The sequence below is a fragment of the Artemia sp. Qi Xiang Cuo genome, chromosome 9 (genome assembly GCF_049724085.1).
Source record: "Artemia sp. Qi Xiang Cuo chromosome 9, ASM4972408v1, whole genome shotgun sequence".
Lineage (NCBI taxonomy): Eukaryota > Metazoa > Arthropoda > Branchiopoda > Anostraca > Artemiidae > Artemia > Artemia sp. Qi Xiang Cuo.
In genome coordinates, this window is record NC_142802.1 from 20,943,203 (window position 1) to 20,970,235 (window position 27,033).

The 27,033-nt window shown below is 37.3% G+C and overlaps 2 protein-coding genes across 7 annotated transcripts in view; both read right to left on the bottom strand.

Moving 5' to 3' along the window:
* MED18 (mediator complex subunit 18) overlaps positions 1-27,033 on the bottom strand; it is a 447,146-nt gene that overhangs the window by 234,628 nt on the left and 185,485 nt on the right. For 2 of the 6 annotated variants that reach the window (XM_089094358.1, XM_089094361.1), the window contains exon 3: positions 5,149-5,208. The gene's annotated coding sequence lies outside the window, so the exon portion shown is untranslated. Of the gene's footprint in view, positions 1-5,148; positions 5,209-6,934; positions 7,016-9,303; positions 9,390-27,033 lie in introns of those variants that run through there. The other 4 variants (XM_089094360.1, XM_089094365.1, XM_089094359.1 and 1 more) reach the window with 4 other exon arrangements.
* The window catches only part of LOC148948438 (uncharacterized), a 105,591-nt gene continuing 102,933 nt past the window's right edge, over positions 24,376-27,033 (bottom strand). The window contains exon 4 of the mRNA XM_089094927.1: positions 24,376-24,516. Coding sequence (XP_088951053.1) covers positions 24,376-24,516 — 141 coding nt within the window. The remainder of the gene's footprint in view (positions 24,517-27,033) is intronic.

Below are 27,033 nucleotides of genomic sequence, written 5' to 3' on the forward strand. Positions count from 1 at the left end.
TAGAGGGAATACGGAAATTGACACCATCGATGGCCGTAGACCTTATTCTAAAGAGCACAGAGGAGAATGTACAAAAGGATTTAGAGAAAGCGAAAGAAAATGAAAAAGCGCAAAACGACCCTGAAGAGAAAAATGGAACGAATCAACCAAAGAAACTAGAGGAAGTCCAGAAGAGAACCCTGAGACCCCCTACCGCTCAAAAACCTTCTGAAGGGATTCAGAAACAAGGAGGAAAGATACAAACACCAAAAAGGACCCTCAGCGAAGTATCCATCGGAGGTAACGAAAACAACCAAGCAAAAGAAAGAAAAACAGAAGGAACAGAAAACGAAACCAAGTCAAACAAAGTAAAAGGAAAGAAATAAGAAACTGAAGATATTTTTTGTCAGTTTTAGAATTTTAGAATGAACTTAACAATTGGAACCCTGAACTTAAACGGGCTAAAGCAAAAAAAAAACGTCAGGAAGTTTTTACGAAGTATCTGAAAGCATCAGGTTTTGATATATTAGCAGTCCAGGAGGTTGACACTTCTCGTGTCTGTGGAATACAGGTAAGTGGTTATACATTTCTCTCAACAAGTGGATCTTTCGACACAGTTTTTTTCTTAAAGCAGGATATTGCAGTGGACCCGGAGAATTTCAAGTTTGAAGAAGATGGAACCGTATGTAGCCTCCAGATTTAAAGCATCACGCTCATAAACGTGCACATGGCTTCGGGAAGTAATAACATCAAAGCCAGAGCTGATTTTATTCAGAATATCATACCAAGATACGTCCCTGTAACTGGATGTAAATTATTGATGGGAGATTTCCATTGCGTAGCCAGAGAAGAGGATGTGCAAACAAGAACGGGGACGAGTCTCAAAAAGAGAGTAAGTGAAGAACTGAAAAGCTTGGTAAAAGCATATGATTTAACAGACATGTGGATTCTAAAGAAAAAGAATGAGTCTTCTTTCACCCGAATCGGAAACCAAGGAGCAAGTAGAATTGATAGGATTTACATATCCAGGGAGATGGAAAAGTCTGTAAATTCCATTCAGCATGAGCACGTTTTATTCTCTGATCATTACGCGGTCCGAGCAAGTATAGGGGATGTAAATATAGAAAACAAGTTTCATGAGAGCTCCGTATTGGAAACTACACCCTGATACTATCAAGGATAAAGGAAACAAAGAAATAATCCGAGAAAACATCCGTAAAATACTCACAGAACGACAACAAGACGAAAGCCACCTAACAGCATGGATTAAATTTAAAGAACAGATCGTAAATTTTCTAAAATACCTACAAAAGGAAAGCGAAAGAGAGTGGTTAGCCCACGAACGATTTTTAAGAAAAGTCCTTAGCCTACTGAAAGATGAAATAGACCAAAATACAGGCGATCCGATTTTCGAATACCATGAAATAAGGCGACAATTAAAGGAAATCGAGCAGAAAAGATTTGAAGACTGGACAGTAAAAAATCGTTTAAACGATTCTTATGAGGGAGAACAAATAAGCCTGGCGACAATCATGAAAACTAAAAGGAAACGAGAAGGCAGCAAAATTGAGAGAACTAAAACACATAATGGAAAGATAGCAGATGACCACGAAGAAATAAAAAAGACGGTATACGGTTTCTTCTCAGAGTTATATAAATGGAAAGAGAGAGGCAAGAGAGGCAAATGCTTTTGATGATTTTGAAGTGAAGCGAAAGGTTTCAAAGGACGAGAATGAAATGTTAAGTCAGCCCATAACTGAAGATGAACTAAAACAAGCTTTAAGTTCTACTAAAACAGGGAAAGCCCCAGGAAGAGATGGTTTAAGCTACGATTTTTACAAAGTGTTTTTTAGTGAAATCTCGGAAATTATGTTATCAGCAATGAACGAGATGATACGTGAAGGAGCTACACCGGATCAGACCCTAGCGATCATTATATTAGTGCCAAAAAAGGGAGACATGCAACATATCGAGAACTGGAGGCCCATCTCTCTACTGCCCTGTGATACCCGATTATGTTCTAGAGTACTCATGAATAGACTCAGGAAGTTGATGGGAAATATTTTGGGTGAGACCAAACATGGGGGCATAAAGCGTCGAAAAGTCCAACATGTTCTAGCAATTTTACGTGACTTACTCCTTAGAAGAGAATAACTATCGGAAAGTAATCTCAAATGGGTTTTAATATGCGTTGAGATTATCAAAGCTTTCGACTCGGTAGTCCGGGAAGTCCTATGGGAACTGATGACGGCGAAGTGTTCGTTTTGTGGTGAGTTTGTCGTTTTTTACAAGAACCTATACCGTGGCGCAGCGGCGAAAGTGGTGGTAAATGGAAGCCTCACTGAGGAATTTCCCCTTGAAATATCCCTCCGGCAAGGTGACCCAAGCTCTTCATTTCTGTTCGAGATCTATCTCGACCCGTTGGTGAAATACATAGAAGCCAGAATAACGGGTATCAGAGTACTGCCAACTTTAGTTCTCAAGTCTGAGGCCTTTGTGGATGATGGGAATTTCTTCGCCGATGGAGTGAGTGACATTAAAACAGTAATGCGGGGACTAGAATGGTACGAGAAAAATTTTGCCGTCAGGACTCACAAGAAAAAGAGCAAGATTCTCCCGTTAACGAAAAGCGCAAAGGCGAGTTGGATTAGGAGCTTGGAAAAGGAAACTTGGCTGGAAGTCAGTCCTACAGTAGTAAAGACACTTGGCGTGGAGTTTTCAGTCAGAGGAAATTGCTGGTAGAACGCATGGGAAAAGAAAGTACTCGAGATTCAGTGTTTGCTGTGTGGCGAAGATAAAGGCAGGAATCTTTCCTTGTTCCAGAGATCAACTTTCGTCAACATGTATTGTGTATCAAGAATACTTTATCTGGCCCCAGTAATACCCCTCCCGGAACCTATAGCAAAGAAAATTGAAACCTATATGTGGCGTTTTATATGGAGCGGTAAGCTAGAAAAACTGAGTAAGAAGTTGCTCTTTTGCACAAAGGACTTGGGAGGTCTAGAAGTACTTGATTTTAGAAAACTGTGCCAAAATATGCTTGTTAGAATGACACTTGAATTTTTAAATGGACCACAAGAACACTTTCAAATGACCAGAGAGTGGTTGGTTCCCCAACTAAATAATCCTAATTCAACAAATTCAGACACAGACGTCCCAATTTTCATGAAAGATTCTTTCCCGATATTAAAGCAACTGCAAGAGAAGGGGCTTCTCATGGCAGATAGTACAGAAAGAAAAACTGAGATAACCAGGGTAACCAGGACTGAGATAACTCCCGAAGAGGAAAATAACGGATATCATGTAAAAGAAAAGAACCATTTGTAAATTTTGAAAATGCCTTTAGAAATCTACATTCTTTCCCCATGGAACCAAAAGGGAGAGAGCTTATGTTTCAAGTCATACATATGACTCTGCCTTACCAAAATAGAGTGTCAGGTTTCCTGAGAAATGAAGGTAAAAAATGCTCTTTTCGTTTTAAAGTAGTTGAAGATGGTTTAGACCACCAGATCATCAAGTGCAATGAAAATAAGAGACTTTTTCCGTTTCTTTTTGATTTAAGTGAAAAATGAAAATTAAATTTCAAAGTGATGAAGTAAAGAAAAAGCTGGTGAAATTTGACATAAATTCGGATTTGGAAGTGAAAAAGAAAAATTCTTGGTGGTATGTTATTCGTAATATGTGTCATTATGTGTGGAGTAGAAGGAAAAGAAAGAAAGTGGTGTGTTTAGAGGGTTTTAGGAGTTTAATTGAGAAGAAAATGGAATTATTGAAGATAAGAAATGAGTGGAGAGAGTATTTTTTTTATTTTGAATTATGAATTTTTTTGTAAATATGGTGGGTGGGAAAAGAGAATGAGAAAGTAAGTAGTGGAGAGAGTTTGAGTTTTTTATTGGTAAGAGATAGTTTTTTTGCGTGAGTGAGTGAGAAAACAGCGTTGCCAGTAAGGTAGTTTAAAGAAAATTATTGATAATTGTTTTTTTTTCTTTTTTAATTAGGAGCCAAAAAAGGAAAAAATATGAAAAAAGGAAAAAATGATGTTTAAAAATGGGGTTTGGTGGTCATTTCAGCTTATTTGTTTTTCGTAAATATTAGTGTGTTTATTTTTGTGTGTTGTAAAAAAAAGCTGAAATGATAATGTAAAAGTTTTTTTTGGTTTTTTTGTTGATTTTTTTATTTATTTTTTATTGGGATATTTTTTTTATATTTTTTATATTTTTTTATTATATATTTTTTTTTAGTAGTGGCGTCTTTGCAAAATTGGAATTTGAGAAAATTTTGTTTGTTGTTGTTAATAGCCACCGCAAGCGGGGACTTCCTGTGGAGGGGGGACGTCCTCTCTGCAGGAGAGAATTTTATTTTTTTTGTTAATATGGATTAAAAATTATTTTAGTAGAAGTACAATAATGCGAAGACCACTCTTTGACTGCTAATTTTAGTAAAATGTAGAGTGTAGATGGCATTTAGATTTTTGTAATGTTTAAAATAGTTTTTTTTAATGTTAGTGCCACTGAGAGGAGAGGAGGTGGGATTAAAAAAAAAAGAAAAAAAAGAAAAAAGGGGGTTTAGGAAAGGCCGCTTTGTGTCTCCATTGACAGTAGCTGAAAGTAGGGTATTTGTATGATCTAGTTCAAGGAGATGGATCGACTTTCTAATATCACTACTAAAAAAGAGGATTTACTTGAGCAATCAAAGGATATTAAAATTAAGGTGGAACATGCGATGCGACTCCTCTGCCTCAGTCTCAAATGCACAGCCTCTGCCTCTATTACGGCTTGTCACAGCAGATGGCAGCGCTTTCGAACCGTAAAAATGTTCTTTTCTATCTGTAAATTGTCTGTTTAATATTCCAAGAAAATACTTTGGCGATGGGCCTGAGACCGTTACGCATCTTAAGGATTTTTAGATTTTAGCCTAACTTAAATTTGAAACTGGTGTCTGCTCCCTTGAACGGAGCTTTCCACTCAAAAATAGAGACACGGTTTGAAGAATCGAAAGCTCGGAGGAGCAATTCTAGGTAGTCCTCTCTGATATAGACCATAAGGCTCTTCTTTCGCTTCCAAGATTTAATATCAGATTCATCAATCCGGCTTAAAGTCAACACTTCTAAAAAACCGCAGGAAGAATCAATAGAAATTGTGTTAACAAGATACATGAGGAAAAACTTACTTAGTAGCTGGAACAATTTTCCGTATAACCAGCTGAAGCAAAATTTTCAATAGCGGAATCCTAAAAAAGGAAGAAAGAACTTCATTAAAGAATCTTTATAATTTCCAATTACAAACAAGGTCAACAATTCAGCTTAAATATACACTGATATTTATAAACTTACATAGCAAAAATTTTAGCAGTGAGGCAGATCCAGGGGGGGGGGCTGGGTAGACTAAATAGTATTTTTTTCAAACTTGTCTATAGTAAAACCTCCGGACTCCTTAATAAGGAATTGCTATTTCCATCTATGTGTAGATATGTAGGCTAAAATATAAAACTAAAAAGTCAAACAATAAATTTTATACAAGGTCTCCAGTTTTACTTGGAACTGCGGTTCGAGGATTTCCCCCCGGGTATACCCCCTAATAACGACTAGGGGTATCCGAAGACCTCAGGTATTCAAGTAAGTCCTTATAAAATTTAGTTTGAGAGAATATGTGCTTTAATTTTTCTTTTTTAATAGTTCTGAAAACTCTAAACTATTTAAAGGAGTTTGATACTTGCATGCAGGACTTGCAGGCAAGTGGGTGACTAAGATTATTCATATTATATGAGTTTTGCCTACTAGGAAAGTCCACTGGAATTGCAATAGGGGTCGCCGAAATTTTTTTGGGTTGACTCATGACAGACACTGTCCACTGTACTTGTAGTCATATCGGGGGACTGACATATTTTCAAATACACTGGGTTTTACCAATTGAAAAAGCCCAGCAGAATCGCAGCCACGCAACCAAGATTCTTAGATTGACTCATGACTAACTATGTCCAATGGACTTGTAGGCAAATCGGGGAGCTGAAATTTTCTCAAAAACTCTGGAAAAGCCCATGAAATTTTACCTATTGAAAAAGCCCAGTGGAGTCAGGTGTGGGTTGATGACTTTTGATGGGTAACATTAAATTTGATGAAACTTATACATTTAAAATCAGCATAAAAATCCGATTCTTTTGATGTATCTATTGGTATCAAAATTCCGTTTTTTAGAGCTTCGGTTACTATTGAGACGAGTCACTCTTACTATAAAGTTCGTTACCACGAACTGTTTGATAAAATTCGTCAAGTTTAAAGTTACCCATCAAAAGCTAAGAGCCTGAGAAAATTTGCCTGACTTTCAAAAAAGGGGAAAACACTCCCTAAAACAACAAGAGATCTTAATGGCAGTTGCAACGTCAGATTCAACATATGATAGACCCTATTTGACAAGTTTCAAGCTCCTATCTGCAAAAAGGTGGAACTTGGTGTTTTTTGTTAGAAGAAAGATCACGGATGCGCGTTTATTTGTTGTTGTTGTTTTTTTTTCACGGGTGATCGTATGGAACCAAGAGGACGAATTCCAATCAAAATCCTTGGTTAAAATCATGGTTGGAGCGGTAGCTGCAACCTAGCAGAGGACGAATTCCAATCAGAATCCTCAATTAACATCAGGGCTGGAGCGGTAGCTGCAACCTAGTAGAGGACGAATTCCAATCAAAATCATTGATTAACAATTATGTAAAGTGGATTGTTTAATGTTATATTGTACCAGTTATCAAATACTTTGTGATAATGAACTCTAAGTAAAGAGCCTTTCGGCCCAATAGTAACCTAAAGCCTAAAAATGGAACTTGATAACAATGGATATACCAAAAGAATTAACTTATTATGCAGATTCTAAATTAATAAAATTCATCAAGTTTAAAGTTACCCATCAACAGCTAAGAGCCTGAGAAAATTTGTCTGACTTTCAAAAAAAGGGGAAAAACTCACCAAAAGAACAAGAGATATTAATGACATTATAACATTAGATTCAACATCTCACAGAACCCTACTTTAGAAGTTTCAAGCTCCTATCTGTAAAATCATGGAATTTTGTGTTTTTGCCAGAAGACAGATCACGGATGCGCGTTTCTTTGTTCTTTTTTTTCTACGAGTGATCGTATGGAACCAAGAGGACGAATTCCAGTCAGAATCCTCGGTTAAAATCATGGTTGGAGCGGTAGCTGCAACCTAGTAGAGGACGAATTCCAATCAAATCCTCGGTTATCATCATGGTTGGAGCGATAGCTACAACCTAGGAAAGGACGAATTCCAATTAAAATCCCCGGTTAATATCATGGTTGGAGCGGTAGCTGCAACCTAGTAGAGGACAAATTCCAATCAAAATCCTCGGTTAACATCATGGTTGGAGCGGTAGCTGCAACCTAGTAGAGGACGAATTCCAATCAAATCCTCGGTTAACATAATGGTTGGAGTGATAGCTGCAACCTAGTAAAGGACGAATTCGAATCAAAAATCCTCGGTTAATACCAGGGTTGGAACGGTAGCTGCTACCTAGTAGAGGACGATTTCCAATCAAAATCCTCGGTTAACATCATGGTTGGAGCGGTAGCTGCAACCTAGTAGAGGACGAATTCCAATCAAATCCTCGGTTAACATCATGGTTGGAGCGGTAGCTTCAACCTAGTAGAGGACGAATTCCAATCTAAATCCTCGGTTAATATCATGGTTGGAGCGGTAGCTGCAACCTAGTAGAGGACGAATTCCAATCTAAATCCTCGGTTAACATCATGGTTGGAGCGGTAGCTTCAACCTAGTAGAGGACGAATTCCAATCAAACCATCGGTTAACATCATGGTTGGAGCGATAGCTGCAACCTAGTAAAGGACGAATTCCAATCAAAATCCTCGGTTAACATCATGGTTGGAGCGGTAGCTGCAACCTAGTAGAGGATGAATTCCAATCAAAATCCTCCGTTAACATCATAGTTGGAGCGGTAGCTGCAACCTAGTAGAGGACGAATTCCAATCAAAAACATCGGTTAACATCAAGGTTGGAGCGGTAGCTGCAACTTAGTAGAGGACGAATTCCAATCAAATCCTCGGTTAACATCATGGTTGGAGCGGTAGCTGCAACCTAGTAGAGGACGAATTCCAATCAAATCCTCGTTTAACATCACGGTTGGGGTGGTAGCAGCAACCTAGTAGAGGAGGAATTCCAATCAAAATCCTTGATTAACAATTATGTAAAGTGGATTGTTTAATGTTATATCGTGCTATTTATCAAACAATTTGTGGTAATGAAGTGTAAGTAAATCAGAATTAAAGACTTTAAGCTTCAGACCTTAAGACTTTAGCTTTAAACATAGACTTTTAAGGCTCTAAGACTTGAGACACTTGGAAAAGACGCTTTAAACTTTAGGACTTCTAAGACTTTAAAACTAAGAAGCTTGGAAAAGTATGAAGAAAGACATTTTCATTTTTACTTTTCTCACTTTTTTACTCTTACTTTTTTTTTGCAGAATTCCATTAATCTGAATAGCTGGTTTAACTCAATTTCAAGTAGAATTCACACTGATTACTTCATAGTTTTAATTTAACCACTTAAGAAGTTTTTCAAGAGAAGTAAAGAGCTACATTAAAACAAAGATGAGCAGAAATAAAGTCAAATAATTTTTCATGCGGAACAATGAACTAAATAATCTGAGCCGTTCCTAACATATTACTGATAAGCCTTTTTGGCAATCTGTAATCGCATAGTGTGCTTTGATTTCGTTGCACTTCTCTCTCAATATTCCATGAAATTTTCACCTGAATACCCTTAGCCTCAGTAGTAGTCACAATAAAAGTAGTAGTTGTAGTAGAGTTAGCAGTAGTAATAGCGTGCAAATATTGCCTTTTGGTTAATTGATCATCCTCCTCATCATTCCCTGCTTCGCCTTAATACCTTTTGCCTTTTTGAAAACGAAGGGTCAAACATTCCCCTCTTCCCCTGTAACAAGTACTATATGTAAAACTGGGCGAATGGCATAATTTACAGCCCTAGCCCCAAGGTATGTGAGGGGTTGTCATGCCCAAAGGTATAGTTAATAGACCTATCAACTATTCTGAAGAAAATGGCTATCTCAAAAATTTATATCGAATGTCTTTCGAGGAATAAGGAGCGTGGGGGCTGGTTGCCCTGCAATAACTTTTTACTTCTAAAAAGGGCGCTAGAACTTCTAATTTCCAATTAAATAAGCTCCCTCTGAAATTTCATCATAAGAATACGTCTTATTCTGCACTGAGGAGAGCAAACAGTTAATAATAAATTATTAGCTCAAATGCTCGGAAAATAAAAAGTTGAACTACAGTAAAAACCTATTTTGAAGGAGAATCCAGTCTGTCACCAAGTCTTAAAAATAACATTAAGACCATTAATTCTAAGAGCTTTTGACACTGAAGTTCTTAAACGAGCAAAAATATAAAGTTTTAATCTATCAAACCAGCTTGAGATAGAATATAAACTTTGAGCACTGGCAAAAATGATTGAGATACAACCTAACCTTACATTTATCCAAACAATTCCAGAGACACTATCATTACCACATTTCCGTTTCCGCTGCAATTTTAAATCCATGGCCGTGTCATTAAGAAAAAGATCCAGATAAACATATTTCTGTCATTTTTTAAAGTTTATTTAAATGGACTTAGTAAAGAACGATGTGCCGTCGTTTTTTCTCCGGCCCAATCATATAGAACAGATAATAGTAAAAATTTCGGAAGGATTCAGACGATTACAACTTATAATTTTTAGAAGTTCCAATGTATATTTAAAGACCTAAGCTAATCAACACGGAACAAACCGCCCACTAAGCCCTCACATGACCATGTAGCCCAAACGGTACCGCATTAACATTTCAAGATAGCCAATTTACAGGAAAAATTGAAAGATCTAAAGATGCCACCGGGCCCATATGACCAATGCAGTCCGAGGCACAAGAATCCTCAGTTATGGAAATAGCTCGTCTAAAACAAAGGCTTCATATATACAACCAAAACTGCTGTAGAAACTGTGGGCCCATGTACCCTGCGAAAAACTTGTAACTTCGCATATACAGACATGTTGCACCCAGGCACGTACACAGGAGGTTTTTCCAGAGGAAGAATAATAGCAATTTTGCTTAATTATTTGAACAAGAAAAGCTCAGAAAATTCAGAAAATTCTGGATTTCAGAGGGAGGAGGGCGGGAGCCATTGTTGATTACATTCCGAGACTGAAATAGCAACATACACGTCCAGAATCAAACAGGGAGTGCCGAGGCCAGTAGAGATGACCCTAAAGCTCCAGGGGGAGTCCATATATGGGCATAGAACCACGTGGTTTATGGTTTTCTCACTGAGAATGGAAAAACAGTATTTTTCTCACTTGAAAAAACAGAAACGTTCTCAATTTTATGGATTATTTATTAGAAGGTTTTGTATTTCTGACTGATTTTGTAAGTTATAAATTGAAACAAAGTAAATTTATCAATTTTAAGGATGTTTTTATGGATTTTTTCTGTGATAATGAAAAAACATGAACTATATAACATCTAATTCTTGTTTTTGGTGTTTGTCCGTGAGACTGAAAATACAGAAAATGTATCAATTTGATGGATTATAGAGTAGATTGGGGGTCAATGTCCATAGATAGGGGATTTTTTGTCCACGAGTCCTGACCTTAGGGTGAGTTACATACTCGGCAAGGGACTTATTTATTAACAAAAGGGGGGGGTGATTTAACTACTAAATCGTGCAACCTTATGTATATCTTAATCCAGTGTGCATTTAGGGTACGAGAAATTTATGTACATACTAGGGTGGGTATAATTGTTTTATTTAAGGACTTGTACTGAATAAACACCCTGGGAGTATTTGATATTTAGGATCACCTACTACTATGACTTTATGTAAATCCTCGGTGGGTGACTGTTTTGATGTACTAAAGGGGAAGTAAGAAACACACCTGGCTTCTTTGTTGTTTGGCCAACCTAACCTGAGAAATTGATTGAGTAATCCATTGGGAATATTAGTGATCCGATAAAGTGAAACAGTTAGATCACATTTTTCTTTCTCAGCCTATCAGATGGCTTTTTTACATAATATTGGCTTAGTGAATATAAGGACAGGATTTTTGATATATTTTTAGTAGTCTGTGAATGGTTTTCAAAGGATTGAGAAGAACAGTTTCGACGTTACTCATGTGGATATATATTTTAGTCGATGGTGAGTGGAATGTTTATACAATTAGAAGTTGATAGTGGAGTTGATGGTAATAATACAAGAGCACCAAACATTGCGGTAGAAATTACAAAAGGATCGAGGCTTCGTCTGGAATGGGATGCAGTATAAGCAAGACATGTGAGATCCTTGAGAAAATTTAAAATGGCAGATCAATTATGTTTCACCACAAAAGCTGATACAGCACTTGTGAATAGACTTAAATGTGCTTTAAGTGCATTTATGAAATATATCGACGACAATAAACTCTATAGATAATTGTACATGCTTAACATTATTGTTGTTATAATTATTCAATTAAATGGCTTCGAAATCGAAAATGGTCATATTCTTGTCTGGAAAGTATTAACGAATCAGGATCAGTTAGAATCAGCAGACAGAGCGAAAGGATCGAATAATTAATAAATTTGAAAAATACTAAATTGGACCAAATCTAGTGTTTATGGAAAAACATTTGATTTTGGAAGATGATTTTCTCGAGTTATCGCTCCAACGCAGGATATTTTCTCAGGGAACACTTGACAATATAATGAAAACTGGTTCTCCCCCATTTGACTATTGCATTAAACTTTTAAAATGTTATTCAAATGATTATACTCAATTTATTGATATATTAATTGGAACAAAGCAGAATCATATTGTGGATATACTTTTGAAAACAATGCCAATGGAGTCGATCTAGATGGCCAGTCATTAGAAAGAGGTAGTGTCACAGAGTTACTACTCTCCACTATGAATATATCCAGCAAAGACGATCAGTTTCGTTTTATTTGTGAGAGATTTGACATAGGAACCCAAAAATGTTCTATAAATTTACGGTGTCCATATACACTCTTTGCAGTTGGACTCAATAAGAGACTCGTCCAATTATTGCCGACTATATTGACAATTTTAAATTATGTAATCCCTGCAAATTACATTGAGACTACGCAGTACAAAATAAAATATGTAATTAATGTCTTGAAGAGGTATGTGACTCTCACACTAGAGGGCACCTATGCTCCAATTGTCACCATTATAAAAGTGATAAGCGGGATAATTCCTACCCCACTATGATTGAAAAGAATGCTAAACATGATTTCAGTTTATTGCTACGAGATTGGTATCTTCGTGGATTTAAATTATTCTGGGAAGAGGAATCTGGTCTAAGATTCAACTGTTGGGGTAACAAGATAATTTGGCTTCTACGTCATCATTGTGAAGGCACTGCCTACTAAGACTATAAACCTAGAGATTTTTATTTTGCAGTTACCGAATGTGATTCACCACTTGAAAACACTCTATGTGATTTTGCTTCAAATAGACAGACTGAAACTCGTGAATTTCATAATATGAATGCAAATAGTATCATTGACTAAACGAAGAGATATGACAAGAGTGAAGTTACATTGTACTGCAGAAAACGTAACCCTGACATTGCAGTCAATCAAGATCAATATACAGTGAATCCAAAGGATTTACCAGCATTAGTGGTTCACGACAGTTGCTTTCATATCGATTAAAAAATCTAAAAGTAAAGATTTAAAGACATTGTTGTATATATACATTTTATTAATAAACAAATTCACACACAGTTTTAAAGCACTTTACTCTTTGGGCCCTGAAATCAATACTGTATAGGTCTGAGAGGATATTTTCCACTAGAAAGTCGTTCAGACGTGGATTGTCACCATAAATGTGGAGAAACTGCTTGTAAGTATAGCCACGACATCTGAACACGAAATATAGTATTACAGGGAAGCCTCATCTTTTAGTCGTTAGATCCTGAACCCTCTTTCGATTTTGAATAATATTTTTCCCACTGCTCTCAATATAGTTACTGAAGTGGGGTGTGTAGAATATATAGGGAGGATCAAAAGGATCAAAAAATTCAATAGTCTTATTGGTTTGATAGATGTACAGCCCAGGACCAGTCAGAACAGTCAATGGACTGCTATTAACAGTAATCAAGGTATTTTTCGCGCTTTGAATTTTTACAAGATAGTCTGAGGGTAGACAACAAGATTTGTATTGGGACATGTAGGGGTCTATATTAAATACATTGCTTATTTGACTGGTGTTCATGGCGCCAAGTCTAGTAGAACACTGCCTTCGGGAGTGATTTCCCCATAGATTTCACATTGTTTTAGTGATATTAGTGCAATACTCTCAGCCACTGGGTCGGCAAATGTACACTCTAAACGCATAGGTTTCGTACGTACTATACTCATATCCTGTGTGCCAGAAAAATCCAATGCAATGATACTATGTGTTATAGAAAAAATTTCCTCAGCTATGCCATTTTCAAATAGGTGCGAATCATGATCTAGGGTTTGCATGGTCAGCTCATACAATTTTTTATAGGATTTATCAAAAGATAGATTGTAGAATGGGACACCGTTTACTTTGCATACAAGAGATGAAAGTCCAAACTTTTCGAATGTATGTGGACATTCGGTCCATGATCCTATTGCACAAGCGCTCTTTACAAATGCCAATGCACGTTTCGAGGGGGTTTCACAATTGATAAAGGATGAATCGGTGAATGTGCGTGACCCCATGGCACTTTGACGTTGATTGATGATTGTATGAGGAACAAGTGGTTTAATATTAGTCCCAATTGCTTTCAGTTTGTCCACGGCCAAGGCAACTAAACTCATAACCTGCTGTTTGCCTACTTGAAGTATTGCCGAGGTGAGGAAGAGACTTACATTAGGATTGGCAGCACGTTCTTTACTAAATATGAAATTTGATGTTGAAAGCGTCATTTTTATATCCACTTTAACAATGGGCAGTAGCCATTGGGGTATATTAAATATCTCATGATATATTTTTCCAAATAGATGTAATTCACTTGCTGTAGCGTTTTTAAGTGCATTTGTACTATCAGTATTAGTAATATATTCATATCCATTGGAAGCGCCTCTCAAGTCCGTGTATGACTTGGGTGGCATCAACATGAAGTGCATAGAGCTTGCACAATTTGAGAGATTGGTGCTTGTGCTCACCAGCATGCTGTTGATGTAGACACTTATTTGACTAAATAAATTATTTAGTATACAATTTTCATAGTATATCCACTTGGCTCGAATTGGCATTGTATTATTCGATTTCCCGACTTTCATTTTTAAATCTATAAATATTGAAGACATGTCCATGAAGTCGTCTTCTTTGGAAAAAATTTGAAAGTGGATATTATCGGAGAGGGGCTGTAGTGGATAAAATTGTTCATAGTATCCATGCTTGACACTCACATCAACATTTTCAGCATTGAATAGAGTAAATGAATCGGTTATTGAAGGTTGAGAATCCTTATGCGGCAGGTAGGACATCTTAAGAGAAGAAATCTAGTTTCGATCTAACAATTTTCTTCCTGGGGCTTCTGGTTACACTACGTGTTGGCTTTTTCCTTCTTTTCTTTGACAAACGGGATGATGTCTTTCGTTTCCGTCCTGAGTAGAGACTGATGAGTGATGCATTGTTTCTTGACCTTTTTAAAACTGTAACATTATGTTTTAATCTTTCTCCAAGGGTTCGTGCACTGGACAAAAGATTTTCCGTTGTAATTTTTTTTAAATCCTTTCCAGAACCCTAATTATAGAGTATAGAGGATGAAAAATCTGTTGCAGCTGCTACAAGATTTTTTCTAGCCGGTGGTAGTGAAGAGCGAAACAGCTTAGCAAACCAACTGCCAAGACCCTAGCCAGACATTGACGAGCGACCTTTGTAATAGTCAATTCCTTTGCCCTGTTGTCTCGGGCCAAGAGTATTAACATAGCAGTAAATATCAGGACAAGTGAATACCCCTTTTCTATTATACATCTTGATGTTGAACGATAGGCCACACACGACATTTAATCACATACAAACCTTTTGAAATTTCGATTGGATCACCTAATTCTGTTTTTAGTGTTAACTGACAGAGTTCCAAATAGGACGTGTTTACGGTAATATACTGAAGTTAATTTATATTGTAGTGATGACTATGATGTTTATGGGGTGTTCGTTCAAGAGCTTGTAGGAGGGAATAATTTGAATTACCAACTCGAAATGTTTCCACAAATGAAGCATAGATAAATGTTAAAATGTCTTTGGAGAAGGCAGGTGGGTAGTCAGCAAAATTTAAATGATTGCTTCAGGCACTTATACTATTGATTGTATTGAGATTAAAGCCAAGATCCTCGATTAGATTATCATTGAGAATAATATTTTCATTGGCAATAGGTGAACTCATGTAGATCTTACCCTCCTCCATTGAATAGTTGAAATGAAAAGCTCCTTTTTTTCCGAGCAGAAATTCTTTCATTAATGGAACGACATAAATCAATAATGCCGGTGAGTTCCTCATAGGATAGTTCAATATATGGATGATCCAACCAATTGATTTTTTTAATTTGTTCTCGATCCCCTGGTGGCGGTGGCCAATCATAGGGTCTAATTTTAATTCCACATTTATGATCCTTTCTCAGGATGTCAAAGGTATTTTTGATAATTCAATCAACAAGCGCCACTTCATACCGTTAAATTTGATTACGGGGGAGAGATTTATTCAAAAATTACTTGTTTTATTCCGATCATTACGGAGATGATCAGAAAAATGGGACATGAAGGTCACATAGAAATTATTGGGCATTTTTAATATCTTCAGCACTAATCAAAGAATCAAAATCCCAGTTGTATCCTAGCCAGCAAACAAATAACTGTTTCTTGCCCCTACGAGGACGTCTCTTTATTATCTTTTCAATTTTATCCATTTTGCTAGTGTGTCTAAGTTTTTGCAGTTTATATTCATAAATACTGCCAAGAATCTCATCATATTGGGAGTCTCGCAGTCGATGTGTTGTGGGCTCGGTGTCTAGGATTTTGGACACTTTAAAAAGTTCGGTGCTCCATGTATAAATCCCTTTTGCCAAAATATTGGTACTTCTATGAATTTGGACAGTATCGCCAGCATTGAATTTCTTCTTCTTTTTCTTCCCATGGTCATGGGAGTATTGCTTTAGGAAAATATCAAATATATTTTCAATGTAATGAACCTCCCGAGGGCTCGAGTTGGGTAGAGATCAATGGGGTCAAGGGGTGTATATCTGCATGATTTTATATAAATCATGAATAAAAGCAGGTGTATTTTTAAATGTACAATATCTTGAAATTAGTAGAAGAATCGTTCTTATTACTCGTTCAACCAATGCAGCCGTTATAGGGCTGTAACTATGATGAAGTGTTGTATTATATTTCAAAAGAACCATTTGCACATGAGGGTTAACAAATGCACTGCCACGATCCGATTGAATTTTTATATACGAATCCTGTTTGAGAATACTTTCAATGGCCCGAGCAACTTCAACATCTCTCTTTTATCGCACTGGACGGGCATAGGCATAGCGACTAAAGACACTAAGTGCCGCTATAATATATGTCTATGTTGTACTGTGGCACCGTTGAACTGCGTCAAAAATTAAAAGATACATTTGCATTACATGCAGAGGGGAAAAGGTTTTAATGTGTTAATATTGTTTACACCAAAGCACGTGAGTCCGATGTAGCGTTTCCCTTTTCTCATTTTTTAGAGAATCTTTTGTTTTTTTCAATGTTGTGCCGGAGACAACTATAGAAAGAGTTTTGAGAGAACTTAAGCTTGCCGCTTCAGCGATGCTATCATAGACAACTTTCAGAACGTCATCCATTTTGAACGTAAACATGTAGTGTAATTACAACTCCCCTTGTACAAACTGGATGGGGAATCAATTCATCGTTAAATTTTACTAGTAGCCACATGTGTTGCAAAATCATTAGTGCTACTATTTTTAACCATTGACTTTTCTTTTTTTATAAATGGTGTTGTTGTTCTTGGTAGACCTTATTCTCTTAGTTTCGTTAGAATTTGCTTAGTGCAAGTAAGACTTTTGGTAAAGTTTGATACACTGAGAAATTTGTATATATTATTGTTAAATGTCAAAAGTCCTTTACAATTCGTTACCACATCACAAATTAACTAAACTAGATTAAAAATTTTCCCCTGAATTAAAAATCACTTTCCTGCGTTGTCGACTTGAACTTGAGCATCATTTTCTAAAACGAGATAAGATAATACGTTTTTACTCTGTTCCCGGTAGGAGAGTGGCAATAGATTTCCAATTTTCGATACAATCGAATTCAAGTACTTATCCTTTGATTGTATAGAATCTTGAAGAGATATTTCCTGTTTATAAAAAATGGCGGTGCGTTTCTCGCCATAAGTTCTATTTTTGGCTACGCGTCACAATATATCTTGGAGTAGAAGCAGCTTTTGTCATTGGCAATATTCTCATCATTAATGAATTTGCTTAGATTGTCTTCAATATGTTTGGCGGGCGAGATGACAAGTTGAAATGGTGTCAATTTATAGGGTTGTGCCATTCTCTAGAGAAAACTGTTTACAAGTCCTGCAATTATTGGCAGTAAGAGTGTAAAAAAGCTACCGGCTGCTTGAAGGAGCCGTTTTATTTTACAATTTTTCACCTTGTTTTTAAAAGCCAAGACACGTACAGTGGAACGATGTTGATGTGTCTGTCTTATAATAACGTCTGATAGTTTAAAATTTCCCTCGGTCAAATTTATACAAAGTTAAGATATTATATTAATTAAATCATTGTCAAAATAATGTTTGAGTATGTCCTTCCTAAGCAAGGGTTTTGAAGTGCTTAAAACGGAAAAAAAATGCCGTTGTTCATGTAGTTTCTTCAGTGTGATGATAGCAATTAATAGCCTTTTCTACTGTTCACAGGAAGATATACTGTAATATAATTGTCGAAAATGTCGGTGACTAAATGTAGATCCTCGGGCGTGCTCTGATTAAGATCCAGAAAAATGTAACCATAGGGCTTGCTTGTCAGCTGAGTGTACGCTGACAACAGAAATTTTGGGAAGCCGGGGTATATCTGTTTATTGAGAGTTATGAGTGAACTAGAATCACGAACAACTCGATAGATAATATAGATAGTGCAATTCAAAGCAAGGGTTCGCATATATTTGCTCTGATGAAATAGATTGTGTAGAACTAGGGTTATGCAATGTGTTCATGATGAGATCGGACAGTGAACAGTTGCAGCATTTCCTGTGAGAACTGTTCAATGGATTCAGCCAAATCATCAATAATCAGCCACGAGTTCGGTTCAATACTATTGAAACCATCAAGTCCTATTCTGAACTGTACTGGTATGGATGTGGTAACAGCTTTTATTTTATCATAGGACTCCTGCCAAATACTATATCAAAAGTAAATTTCTGTCAGTTTTTCCAAAAACATTTTATCGCAATTTCGAATTATTATAGTAAAAAGTGTTGTTTTCCCCGACATTGAGGACCTACACAAAAACGATCTTAAGGGTTTTTTAAATTAATACATGCTGTTGACAACAGTCCGACTATGACTAACTGTAAACCATATGTGCCAGACGAATAAGTAGTAATTTCCACATAGATCTATCTATTCAAGAACAACAAAAAAACAATATTTCATGGCAGTATTTATATCATCAATTTGAAAACAAATATTTCTTAAACATTAACAATGGTAACACTTACTCAACAAGAGCGTGACACTTTTTCAACATGAAAACTCTATTTATTCAAAATGAACAATGATAACACTTTATAAATAAAACACTATGTGTCTTTAAACAATTTTAGGTACAAAACTTTATGTTCATCAACAACACTTTTTGTCCATCAATAATAATAACACTTTTCTGTTCAACACTTTTGTCCATCTACAGGACTTATTTGTATATCAACGCTTTTCAATACAAAAAAAACTTGGAACATGAACGAGCAACGTTTAACGTTACAGCAACTGTAAAGTTAGGGCCCCCCACCCCCCGGGAGGTGGCCATAAGACGGGTCCCCCCCCCGGGAATTGCGATGGGAATATGCTAGCTTTCGTCACGTCGACAGGGGAGGGGGTGTGGTAGGTTGGAAAGTGGTGGTGGTCAGTGGGGTAGTCAGATTAATTGATCCAGACCAAATGGATTACAATATTTCACGCATTCAACTCGGTCTGAAATGCGGTAGTGGCCATGAGGAAAGACACTTACACCATTCTCGAGCACATATACTTTGTCAGATATACATGACATGCATTCTTTTCCACTCTCACACCCTAATTTCTATACTGTAGAGAGCGACCTGCAAGCACTTGTGCTCTTGGCACTAGGCTACTTTCTACACAGTTTGTGTACACACTTATGTTGAAATTGCTCTTTAAACAGTGCTTAGGTACCCCTATACACGTCGTATTTTCATCCCCACGATGTGGTTCAACGCAATACAGTTTTGGGCCCTGGACCACCCCCCTGGATATCAACTCATCCCCCGTCTGTGATATTAAAATTAATTATTGGTTGGGGGCTTGACGTTTCTTCAACTTAGGGTAGAGGGATGGGGACCAGTTCGTAAAATCTTAGCGCAAGCTTATGTGGTCCCCCTTTTCTAGATCATCCAACAACTATTCTGTCCTATTTACATTTAGCAGCAGAGACTCTGTGTCACCATAGTGAACTTGAACCTCCCCCTCTCACGGGCAGTGCGCCTTGAACAAACTGTAAGAGAAAGACAACATGAGCTTTTTTTAGGTTTATAGTGCTGAACTACAGCATGCAATATTCTTGCTCAGTAATATCTTTTGCTTTTTCCTTTGTAGAAGAACCATGCCAGCCCTTATGCTCATGAATGATGTAAAATTGGGATTGGCAATAATTCGTGCACCCTCTCGAGGGTCAGTCACGGCGTTTCAGCGAGATCTGTTACGTACGCTTTCACACATTGTTCCAATCGCTGAATTTAGAATGAGATTGTACAATTTCTTCTCTACCTTGGAGTTTGCCCTAGAGCGTTTATCGACAAAAGTATCAATAAACATTTTCAAAGAAGGTCGCTTAATTAACTGCAGGAACCTATGTATTTTGGTCATCTTGAAACCATTGTTCACCATCCAATACAAAAGCACATGGTGAACAACGATAGTCTCCTTAGGGTCCAATTCAGCAATCAGTTTTCGTTTAGAGGGGGTCCAATGCATCCCCATATCCTCAACCAATGAGTGATTGTTGGGGCTCAGTGAGTCCCTGGTCACTGGTCGATTGATACAGGGAAAAACAAAATCTTTGACTGAGTCTTGAAGCGCCAGCGGAATGTGACCATCAATTTCAAAAGAACCATCCTTGTGGCCCATTGTCCTCGACAAGGAACTCACAAGGATTCTTCAAGCCATTGATAGTTCCCACACGGCAAAGAGTAGGGGGACATTGTCGAGGGGTACTACGAGTTCATGTCCAAGAACACTGCATTTGACTTTACACCGTTGCTTTGTCCACTCGGATCGATTGATAAGACACGGTCCCCATGAAAAACATCCCCACCTCTCATTGAAAACTCTAACGAATGGTGTTGATCTAAGTCTGTGATTAGGTCTATTTCCTCCCTACTAATTTTTAAAATTAAATCCAGCCCTGAATGGGGTTTTGAAAAATAATATCCAATATCTTGCCTGATCACTGAATAGATTTGGTCTGTATTCTTACAGATTATATCCAACAGAGTTTAAATGTCACTGGCCAAGTAGAGTCTACAAGAATCCCACATATTTTTACAAGTCCCCATGGACCACACCTCCTTGGCAACCTAATAATCCTCGGCTTTTCATTCACTGTTGGTCAGTGACTTTTTAAAAGATTCAAGTGGAGGTAGTGTCACCTCACTTAAGCGAGTACCAGAACAGTAATAATCATATGCACATATAACTGTGATGTTTAATACGTCATTCATGTCACTGTCTTGAAAATATTACTTAAGCAAGGGAAAGCTATCAAAATTGTCACTTTTCTCCAATAGAATCAGTTGGCCCAATGCCTTGGGAAAAAACTAAAAGAATCTAAAAACCAGAGTTTAGTCCAGCACGTGCGCCAATTATCCAATGCCTGCAATTTCCGCTTGAGACGCAACCGCGTTTTTGCCAATTAGAGACGAATGCAATAAGTAAATGAATCATTCATCCAAGGAGTGTCTACTTCCCCTCTTTCCTTATGCCTCAGGGCCCGGGCTGTTACAATAAATTTCACTATCTAAGTCGAGTTATGTAGAAAATCAGGGATGAAAAACAGCTGGCTAACGTTTAAATTACACGATTGATGAACTACCCCTCTAAAATTACTATTCCAAGATGTTGTTTCCTGCCACACGTGATCGTGGTCTTTGACTTTCCCCCTTCCCCCTCTTTCCCTTTAGTCCCTTTATCCTCCTCTACAAACTCTCCCTTACAAACCCCAAGTATTTTTGATTTTTAATAACGAGACAATCCTCTGCAGACAGTACCATTGGATAATGGGTATTTCTCAAACGAGAAATAGAACCATTAGCCGTACTAAGGAGTTTAGTCAATACCTTGACCATACGTTCTTTCTCATCCAATTTTTCTAATATTTCTAACAACCGCATGGTGTTAGAACTGTCTCTTTGCGCGTGAGCATAGGACACTGCAATGGCCTGGTGTTCTTTGATTCGGTTTGGATATTGGGGATCATTCACCTCCATCAGCTTAGCTTCACAGTCTAAAGATATTTTGTTGCACTGGAGGAGGGTGTTTTGGAAATTTTTAAAGCGTAGAATGGCCCTATCCCCTGAAACTGTTTTCACTGGCTGATATCCAAGCCGTCTACAGTTTCTCATTTGATTTCGCAACTTTAATTTAGTCCAAAATCTGGACAGGCATGTTGGACAGTAAACATATACCCCCCGCCCCGTGTTTACCTCTCCCACACCACTACTTCTGGACCGTAAAGGGGACAAATTGCCCATTTATATAGGGTTAAAATATTGTTGGTATAAAAAAAAAAACCACTGTTTAAAAAAATAAAATTACAGGCCCCATACGAGTAAGACAAACCACTTATCTTTTGAACGAGCCCCGTATTCAAATTCAGTTACAAACTAAACCACAGTAACGCCGATATTTAAATGGGTCTTAGCCCTTTAAAAAATCTCAAAAGATTGTAGCGTTACTGGATATTTAAACTCTAAACAAGAAAAATCTGCAATTGGGAAATCGGACCCGTCCTTCCCATGTACAGCCCTGTGATCTAGATTTGTCTTTGTAACGTAATCTGCTAGAGGCTGAAATGCTGATATGAGGAAAGCATACCTGAAACATTTTTGATCTGTTTCAAAACAAATCCGCTGGACCCCTTTAAAACCTTCTAGATCTGGATTGTAATTTAAAACTTCTGACCTCACAGACCCGGCCCCCCCCTCTTAAAATAAAATCTTTCTTAAATTTACAAATATTTACACTTAAATTTTCAATAAATAAAACTACAGACCCGCTCCCATTTTCGTTATAGTTCTCAAGACCTGCTATAATTTGTCCTACACACTACGAAAAAACACCTTAAAAATTTGCTAGATATGTATAAATTACGCGCATCTCAGAATTTATATAATGCTAATAAACTACCTCTGTCCCCTCGTTTAAATAAAAAACCTTTAAAGCTATAGAAACTTTCTTTGAATTCCTACCCCCCCATAACTGAATTTGATTCTCCAGTAGTGCACGACTTTTATCTACATAGGCAAGTACAATTTCTACAGGATCAAATAAGATATTTAACCCAAAAAGTGACTTAAAGGGATCCAATCGCGTTGCAGAGACAACCACCTTATTATTTAAAATTGAATTGGACAATTGACCATTGGAAAAATTTGTACCCCCCTCTGGTATGTCATCCCCTCTCCAATGTTGTTCAACAATATTTGGGCTGGGCTCAACGTCAGGTGTTAGAAGTGGACTCGTTAGGGTATCGGAGGCTGGAGGAGGAGGGCTCCCAGTAAAATCATCTAATATTTGTTGGGTCTTTGGACTCAAGTCCCTCTCAGGAACATTACCTTTCTCAACTGTGCTAAGTTCTATAATGAAATAATTATTTAGAAACTTATCAATAGTAGAAGATATTTCATCAGAGTTAATGATACTATGCAATTCATAAATAGCTGATGTTTTATTGTCCTGCAAATCCATTGCCCCTTCAATGAGTTCTTCCTCTTCTTCATTCGATGACGATGGTGAGTAAGGGACCAATGCACCAACCTATAAATGAAAAATAGCTTATTTTCAAAGTGTTCAAATCATCCCTGCTGTTAAAATTTGGATTATTATTTAAAGTCAGCTTAATAGCATTTGGTTAATTCAACTGAAAGTTCCAACTTAAGAAATTTACAATCTAAAACAACGCTTTACATAGAAGGCGGCAATTTGTTCAAAAAATATTTTATTTCAAATTTTTCACATCAACATTTTTTTATTTTTTTGCGGCGCTTTTCGGGCCCGCGGCGCTTTCCAGGCCCGCGGCGCCTCCCTGCGGTGCTTCCCACCGCTCTTCCCGACTGGCTCCCACCCCCCTTTACATAATGCCCGTCCAAAGTTGAAATATTTTTCTCTAATTCCACACAGATTCAGTAAACACATGAGCTTAATTATTGTAACCTATCGCGCCCGAGTTTTCCGATTTCCAAGAGTGAACTTCAACAGGTAGGAACCGTTAACTCGGTTTCCCCTCACTAATATCTTGGCACAATGTAAGGCTCAGTGCAAATTAGAACGCTGGTATGTGACAGATGGATAAAATGGAATAAACTCTCTTTTAAAACTATGTGAAAAATAGCATTCACAGAGTTTCAAAGGTACCTAAAACTATATGTGATAGTGAAGAGATAGCAACAGAGAAAATAGTAAAGATTAGAAAAAAAGAGCGGTTTCTTTGCAATAAAATTACATTTAGATATCTCTGAGGGAGGGCAGAGAAAATAATGGTTGGGGGTGAGGTTTTAATATCACTATGACAAGTTTATCTTGGGATTGAAAAATAGTAAACAGAAAAGACTAAAAACATTGGAAGTAATATATAGGTAGGTCAATAATAGATGTAGGAAAAAAATGCTCACATTTACATATCCTGGCCTCAATCGGGTGCCAGATGGACCAGGTAGCGCACATTGGAGGGTAGAAGGGCCAACGTCATTAATTTCTCGTGTAGGTCGGGATGCGGCTTTTAAAGTAGGACCTGTGAATTTTGAAGTCGAGCCAGTGATGCCCTGGGCTTGCACAGACGGCTGCACTTGGGCAGGCAGCATGGAGCGGGGGAGTTTTGGCCAACGGTCATATTAAACAACTGTTTCTTTTATAGGGACTACTTCAACCTCTCTTGCTTTTTTACTTGGAGGTGGGGGGCATTCTTCACTATTTGCATGACCCCCAACAATGTATACAGCTGAAGGGGCCGAAATATATTCTTCATAATTTGCCTTAAAAAAGAGAAAAAAAATAGTATCAAAATAATTTCCCCCTTATTTTACAGAAAGAAAGTTAGTACCCTCATCCATATAATTTTGTCTAGAAAAGCATTTATCTCATTTCAGTAAAGCAAAAAGTAAAAATGCATATTCTCTCTCCCAATAAATTTAGGAAAATTGACCCGCCCTAGGTCTACCCTCTCATTGAGTTAATCTTGTGTTTTATTTAAGTGAAAGGTATATCTTACTGACATTTTATTCAAATGTTATAGCTAAAATCTCTAAACTTTCGAAGAGAAATGGTTAGACACTAATGTCGAAAACAATTATCTTTTCATTTCTATTTTTTCACTATTAAAAGTGCTAATCCCAGCCTCTACCAAAATCTTGGCTGCACGCTCCCTCCTGCGACTATAAAATAAACTTTATCAAAAGCTCGAGATAATCCCTTTTCACTCTTACATGGAATTCCAATGCCCTTAAATATCTATCAGTAATTTTGCAGACGAAATTAGCTGTCCGATATTTTCAGACCAACACAGAATTATGTAAAAGCACTGAAAACCTAGTTTGCCTAAAACCAGCTAATGTATACAAGCAGGAAAAGGGTGACATATAATTATAGGCCACACATAGAGCCTTGTGTCAAAACCAGAGCGGGTTAATAACAACAGTGACGGAAGCCAGTGGTCGCTTTTAGCCAGGATATAGAACACTTAAAATTGCAAAAATTTAAAGAAATGAAAATTATTTATATTTGAGATACTTTGATTGTAAAAAAACGGTGGGCCGGGGGTCTCGGTATTTAAGCAAAGAACAACTATTATGTTTAAAAGAGCGGCTACAGAGGGTAGTTGGAGGTTTGTATTGGCTGGGAGGGGGACGTACTAGAATAGACGGGAGGAAGACCACGAAAAACAATTTTATTTGAAAATAAAAATTTACTTACATTGAGAATTGAAGTTTGTATGGCTTCTAATTCATCAATATTATCCATTGTTGTTTGAACTATGTCAAAATACTTTCTGATAATTTAATCACATTGCATGCCCATTATATACGAAATCTCAAGGTCAAATTGTTATGTAAACAAGCCCTCTGATTGGCTGAAAAGGAAACACGTGATCTAACTGTTTCCCGTTATCGGATCAATAAAATTCCCAATGGATTACGCAATCAATTTCTCAGGTTAGGCTAGCCAAACAACAAAGAAGCCATGTGTGTTTCTTAATTCCCCTTTCGTAAATCAATACATTCCCCCACCGATTATGTAAATCAAGTTCTCGGGATAGGTTAGCCTAAAGATCAAAGAAGCCATGTTTGTTTCTTAATTCCCCTTTCGTAAATCAATACATTCCCCTAGCGATTATGTAAATCAAGTTCTCGGGTTAGGTTAGCCTAAAGATCAAAGAGGCGATGTTTGTTTCTTAAGTCCTCTTTCGTAAATCAATACATTCTCCCCCACCGAGTCTATACATCAAGTTCTCGGAACTTCCCGGCCCCCGCGAAGAATCGCGCCCTACGTTGCCCCGCGTGCTTATGTAAATCACCCCCCTTTCGTGAATCAATAATTCCCTTCCTCGATTAGGTAAATCACTCTCATGTCATTACACGTGGCCAAAAAACACCAGATCGATTGACCTTGACCCCCATTAGACTCGATAATCAATCAAATTGAGAAAGTTCCTGTTTCTTCATTCTCACTGACAAACACCATAAAACAGACATAGATGTGAGAATGTTCCTGTTTTTTCATTCTCACTGACAAAAACCATAAGACAGACATAACCATCCAAGAAAATATCCATAAAAGTGAGAAAGTTCCTGTTTTTTCAAGTGAGAAAAACACTGTTTTTCCATTCTCACTGAGAAAACCATAAACCACGTGGTTCTATGCCCATATATGGACTCCCCCCTGGAGCTTTAGGGTCATCTCTACTGAGGCCATAATAACAACAACACCCCCCCCCCCCGTTACTCTGCATATAAAGACACGATTCACATCCTTCAAGTCATGTTTCTTCATGGATTGCTTAAGGAGCAATCTTACTTTATTAATAAATGTCATTCATTAAAAATAATTAATATCCCAGATTGATTATCCTAAATCAAAGCACAGTAAGTAAACACTCAAATATGGCAATTGATTTTATACAAAAATTGATATTTAATGAAAGGGCATTTATTAAAAATTTGAGGTTATTATTGCAAAGTATAAGTCCAAAACCATAAGAATGCAGGCAAACATTTCAAAAAGGTGTTGATTTCATCCAAAGCAAACATTTAAGGGTCCTTGACATCACTGTTTGGACATAGGGGGGTTAAAAATGTCATATGAGTGTCCTAAAACAAAACGCATGATGTCAGCTACATCTTTGATACAATATTTCCGATTTCAATTTCAAGTGTAACTGTAGGCCTAGCGACGAATTTTTTCGTCGCTACAGACATCGAGTCTTGTGTCCAAGACCGCTAAACTTTATACATATAGACATGCTGCGGCTGTTTCGACTCTTGATTCTTCAGTTG